The sequence below is a fragment of the Dermacentor albipictus genome, chromosome 2, assembly GCF_038994185.2.
Source record: "Dermacentor albipictus isolate Rhodes 1998 colony chromosome 2, USDA_Dalb.pri_finalv2, whole genome shotgun sequence".
NCBI lineage: Eukaryota > Metazoa > Arthropoda > Arachnida > Ixodida > Ixodidae > Dermacentor > Dermacentor albipictus.
The window spans coordinates 62707394-62713594 of NC_091822.1; the positions used below are offsets into that span (position 1 = coordinate 62707394).

The following is a 6201-nucleotide window of genomic DNA, read 5'->3' on the forward strand; positions in this document are numbered from 1 at the left end:
TTGAGTGGTCCTTTCAAAGATGCATTTGTGCAAAATGGCAAATCTGGTTCCTTTATCAGATTATATTTCTAGTCGGCAGCAAAATAAAAAAGTAAAGGATCACCGAATCGTCGACGTTAAAGAAAGCAACGTCGACATACGTACATCGAGGGTAATGATTTCTTATGCATTAGTTTACAAAATTCCTATTTAAAATTATTCAAACTGATAAGCTTCTAGTTTCCTTTCCTTTCAAAAAGCACACGTCTACAGGTAAAAAAATGCCCTTAACCTAAGTATGTCTAGCTTAATTCATTGTATAACTTCAAGTGTTGCCTCACATATACTTCATCCCAAAGTTATCTCTTCCCCCCCACCCGTTTAACCGCCGACTTCTTGGTCAATTACCTGTAGTGGGCTTGCGCCATAATAAAGGAACAAAGCAAGCAAGTCATTCGAGTTATATGCCTGAAAGCCTGCGTCCTGCACATTTTGGGCACGTTAAATATGCCCCGGTGGTCACAATTAATCCGGCGTCCCCCACTACCGCCTGCCTCATATTAAAATCTTATTTTTGGCATAGAAACCCCCATAATTAATTTCATTTACGTGTTCGTTATGTGCCTATGATCTTTCTCTTTCACTCTCTCTTAGGGCGCAGCGCTTAGGCGTCCGTTCCTGCGGGGAGCATCGGCGTAACCGAGCGAACGAGCACATAGAAGGATGAAAGAACGAACGCAGCGGCGGATAAAAGATGGCGGAAGCAAATAGAGCGCGAAGACGAAAGCGGAGAAGGCGGGTGCAGCGGAACTTTAAGATGAAAAGCGGAGGAGAAGAGTATGGCGAAAGTGCGAGAAAAAAATGGCTGTGGCTTAGCTAAGGTTATGCCAAGGGTGCGAAGCATACTAGCCTTTATTTTAGTTGTTGAACCACTGTTTAGCCTGGTGAACTGCTGTTGCTTGGCTATATTTGGTTCGGCTAGATGAAGAAACAACTCATGCAGGCGAGCGCGTGAGCTGAGACCCGGCTATGTAGCTACGCGGCCGGAAGCGAGCGCACGAGTTGAGCCTCCGCTTTTGCAGCTGTTATGACGTCATATGGTAGCTACGCGGCCGCGCGCGGCGCCGCAAGGAATAGCAGGAGACATATAGTCCGCGCCAACCAGTACATCGCGAAATGAAAGCACGTATAGAGTACCGCACGTATAGAGCACGCAACTCACCAACATTTGCACAGAGCGCATCTTTCGCCCAAGTGGTACGTCGGGGGGCAGTACCACAACGGCACTTGGCGGACGCCAGCACCACGCGTAACGAGCGTGCGGCCATTCCACCCGCCCCCAAGGTGGGAGCAGCGAAGGCTGCCCTGCCTCTTCCGAATTTCACCACAGTGGAGGCCTCTTTTAATGCTGGCCCCATTCAGCCCAGCTCAGAGGTAAAGACAAGCCGATCAACCACCAGGATGCATGGTGGGCTCCAAGGCCTTGTCTTCCGAGACAAGGCTTTGACGGAAAACACACCGCTCGCAAGAGCACGTGTCCAGTGCCTCTCAAGAGGCCATGGGCACAACACCCAGTCAGAAGGCGCAGTTGACGCCTAAGGAGCGGCGCGATTTTGCCGATTTTGCCCCAAAAGGGCACTGTAAGCTAAACCAAGTTCATTCCCTTTGACACATAGCACAACATTTATTTTAATATGAATACACTGATTATTCAGTGGAATATCAGAGACCTGCTTTGCAACTTCGATGATGTCCAAGAAATTCTTAATGAATTAACTACAAAAGTGCTGTGTGTCCAAGAGGCTTATTTGAAATCTAAACATAAACACTTCCTTCGTCACTATGTTATTTTTCGGAAGGATCGCGAGATGATACCCTCGCATCATCAGGCGGCGCAGCCATCATAGCTGACAAATCTATAGCCTGTCAACACTTCCAGCTACAAACACCCTTTGAGCTAGTGGCCATTGGAGCTGTACTTTTATATAAACTGATAAGCATCTGCTCCCTATATATACCGCCGCATTTTCAGCTTCACAAACAAAAATTCCAAATACTAACAGATCAGTTACCTGAACCATATCTTATGGTTGGAGATTTAAATGCGCACACCTACCTATGGAGCACTCGCGCTGCGACTCGAGAGGTGGCTTCATTGAACGGTTCCTTTTTTCTTCTGGTGCATGTCTTTTGAATGGGAAGGAGCCCACGTATTATAATATGGCAAACAAAACATACTCCTCAATAGATCTTAGCATTGCATCTCCTACTCTTCTACCTTACTTTAAATGGAAAGTTAATAAAAACCCTTACGGGAGTGACCATTACCCTGTAGTTCTAAGCACACCAATGTCTAATGAATGCCTTCCACAATTACCTCGCTGGAGAACTTACTCAACTGAATGAAAACTTCAAAAATCTTGCTTCTTTTTCCTGGGACAACATGTGTGCTTTACGCATAGACGCTGCGGTTAAATAGTTTACGGTTTTTCTCCTTGACAACTCCTCCAAATGTATCCCTGTAAGAAGTGGATTGTCCACGAAACGCCGCCTTCCGTGGTGGAACAATGAGTGTCGAATAGCGCGTAAGAAGCAGAACAAGACATGGGGTTTACTTCGGCATTCTCCGACAGCAGTAAATCTAGTTAATTTCAAGCAGGTCAAATCGCAGGGTCGGAGAACGCGGCGACAAGCTAGAAGGGATTTGGAGAAACTATATATCGAGCATTACCTGTTACACTGATGAAACAAAGCTTTGGAATAGAGTGAATAGAATAAAGGGTCGACAGCCCTACTCGCAGCCTTTGGTGAATACTCTAGGCGACAGCATGGAAGATCAGGCGAACTTTCTTGGTGCACATATCGAACAGATATCCAGCTCGTCGCACTACTCGGAAACATTCCAAAGGTACAAAAGGCAAATAGAAGGAAAACCACTAGAATAGGATAGCACAAACTCCGAGGCATACAATAGACCTTTTATGCATGGCAGAGCTTCAGGCAGCCCTAAACAGCTGCAATAAATCTGCCCCCGGTTCTTACCGCATCTTATATGAAATCCTGAAACACCTGCTCTCTAAAACATAAAAAACCCTTCTTTGTGTCTACAATTCTATGTGGTCGTCCGGCCACATTCGACACCGAACATCCATGCCGACACCGAACAAAATCCGACACCGAACATCCATGCCATTCCATCGTTAGCGACCCGTCCGCTGCTAGACATTACCGTAACCGCCCACTTATTAGAATTCCTTTGAGCCTGCGTCTGGAAGCAGTGGCAGAAGAAACAGACTTCCATCTCCTAAAAAATATTTTTTAGGAGATGAAAGTTTGTGTGACCGGCATATCAGGCGCCCAGCGTTTTAGGTAAGAAAGGCACGAAACGCAGTTTACCGTTATATATATATATATATATATACGCTCCTAGGGCCCAACTATCTTCAGGCTGCCAAGAGTACTGAAGCAGGGAGACGCATAAGGCTATGAGATATAGTTAACTCTTCTATGGTAGAAATACTGCCACCACTATACTATAAGAAGCCTTGGAAGTTGTTCTGATCTGCAGCCAGCAGATTCCCGGTCCTACCAAGATGACTATTGATGCAATGCAACGTAATTCCATCAACGTTCATAGCACCTGTTGCGACGAAGACAACAGCGACACCGCCATTTTGATAGGCTGTGACTGCTTGTTAGAAGTGGAACATCATAAACAAGGTGAACACAACCGACTCCGCGCAGAAGGCTGGCTAGACAAGAATCAGCTAAGTCCCTTACCTTCACCCCAACCACCTCAGCAATCGACACGAACGTTCAGACAAGCTGGACTGCTTCAATGTAATCGCAATGACCTCGTCTAGAGGAAGATTAGTTGCGACTGCTATCAAGGGAGAAACGGAAAGCACGTACTATTACCAGATCAGCAAGACCTCGACTCAGCGTGAACTTCAAAAATAACATCGCCATCGACCAACTGATGGAAACGACGGGATGGAGTAACTCGGTCTGCGAACGTTGGTCACCGAGCACAAAACGGAAGTGTTCGAAAAAAGTGAAGATCAACCGCACGCGAAACCACTGGGCATTGACAGAAGTTGGAAGCAGCACAACTGCAAGCGTTCGCGCGGACATACCGAGGCTACCGTTATAGAGACCGCATTTACTGCTGAAACGAATGCCAGCATCCCGAAAGAGCGTTCTCCGCTGGAGGCGAGTCCTGCGCCGGGGGCACTACCTAACCATTAGAAAGGCACTTAATTGAAGGAATACCACAGTGGCCATTACCATCTGATTCAGCAAGGAAACAATTCATTAAATGTCATTCTTCATTCCTGCTTCCTCCCTGCGTCCGTGTCTGTTCTGGGGGCGCACCGCGCGTTTTTTGTTCGCCTGTCGGCGACTATGCTGACCGCATCGTCAATACGAGAAAAATATTTCGCTTATTCACACGCATTTGAACCGGGAAGGCCTACGAAAAACTGCTCTCGTCTCTTTATCACTACACTATTGTCTTCGGAAATGTTGGACACAAAGCTGTGAGGAACGGCACGAAGGGGGGTAGGAGAGTGAAAAGGAGACAAGTGGTATGAAACTCACGCGATCCTAATCATTGTACGAGGTCCTCCGAGCTTGTGACTTTAATCGCTGGCCTTCGAGGTGTTCTTTGTTGATGGTGTCAAGTTCTTGAAGGACAGAGGGCAACGAAGCGTGCTGGTGAGATAAACTCGCTTTGCGACTTAACTGGCTCACTTTGCGTCCATGTTGTGGCTCCGGCTGTCCTTCCGAGAGCGTCGGAGAGGGCTCGGCCCTCGCCTTGATCGAGGTCGCGGACAGCATCTGGAGTGTATTCGCACCGCTAACGGCGCACTCCGGAGACTGAGCTGGCAGGGCGGTTTCACATTCTGGTTGGGGCGCCTGTTGGTCCTTCTGCTCTGGGAGCCGGATACTCTCTTCAGGCTTCTCCGTCGTCGGAGCAGTGGGAGTAGCAACGTGAGGTTCTACCGGACCAAAGTCGGCGGAAGCGAGTTGCTGCTGAGGCTCGCTGGGGTCCGAGGACTTGCGCTGGAAATCGGCGGCGAAAGACAGCCTCCGTTTGAGAGGGCTCTTGTCCCGTGGGGGAATTACTTCGTCCAGTTGAAGGGCGGTGGTCGTGGCTACCGGCAAGTTCGATTCCAGCGCGGCAATCGCGGAGCCTTTCGGATCTTTTTCTACACCGGTATGGCTGGGACGCCTGCGTGTTGCTTCGGACTTGCTCGAGGACGACGAGCTGCGAGACGACACACTTCCACTGGAACTGACGCTATGTTTGCGAGAGCGACGTCGCTTCTTGCTTGTCTTCTCGTTGGGAGCATCATTGTTTGGGACCATATCGTATGTTCTTTCGCGGCGAACTCCAGAGACGTTTCAATCCAGTAAAACCGAAGAAATTGGGGTTGTTGTTGTTGTTGTAGCCTGTGGCACGTGTGGCTCCTACCCACGATATTTTGGAAATTGTTGTTGTTGTTGTTGTTGTCCTTAGTGGCCGTGGCACATACCCACAGTGGGGGATTGGCCAAGAATCGGGCGGTTTAATTAGGTGCCTAAAAATAATAATGATAACAAGGGAGTTAACAATTTGGGCGTGTGAGTTTAAAAGTAAACGTTTTGTGTTTGGAGAAAAAAGGAAATAATCAGATCAAAACCGGGTATAAGATAATAATAATAATAACAATAATAATCAATAAAAGATAAGAAATAAAAAAAAGGCTATGGTTGGGAGGGAGAACGATCAATCTAACATGGAAATCGATTGGTTTCAATGAGGTAATTTTGGATCGCCAAGCAAACATTTCGGTTGCTGAACCCAACAATGGAGGCTCCAAAAGACAGGATCACAGGCACTGATAAAGTTAAACCAATAGAGCGAAGCGGGATTTCGAGTAGTCGCTTTCTTATAATAGAAAAACGTCTGCAAGACAACAAGAAATGGTCGATTGTCTCCGCTTCGCCACAGCATGAGCATAATGGTGAGGGGACCAGACCAGACCTGTGGAGGTAGAAGTTCAATGCAGGTATACGGCAGCGCAGCTTCGTGATAGACACTTCAATTTTCCGTGTTCGGCAAAAATCTCTGTTCCAAGGGTGCAGGAGATGTCCGTAATCCGCAGAGTTAGTAATTGCGGAGCCTGACACTGACTGTATAATGATACTCCTGCGAAATCTAGCTGCAGTAACATAAGC

At 47.5% G+C, this 6201-nt stretch overlaps 1 protein-coding gene across 1 annotated transcript; it reads right to left on the reverse strand.

Moving 5' to 3' along the window:
• Nucleotides 1-4584: 4584 nt before the first annotated feature.
• LOC135909006 (uncharacterized) lies at nucleotides 4585-5349 on the reverse strand. The gene has a single exon (XM_065440872.1). The coding sequence runs from the start codon at nucleotides 5347-5349 to the stop codon at nucleotides 4585-4587; it is 765 nt and encodes a 254-aa protein (XP_065296944.1).
• Between the last annotated feature and the right edge of the window lie 852 nt (nucleotides 5350-6201).

What these genes read in the sequence shown, in the direction of transcription:
- LOC135909006 (XM_065440872.1), bottom strand. Translation starts at nt 5,349, where the DNA reads ATGGTCCCAAACAATGATGCTCCCAACGAGAAGACAAGCAAGAAGCGA.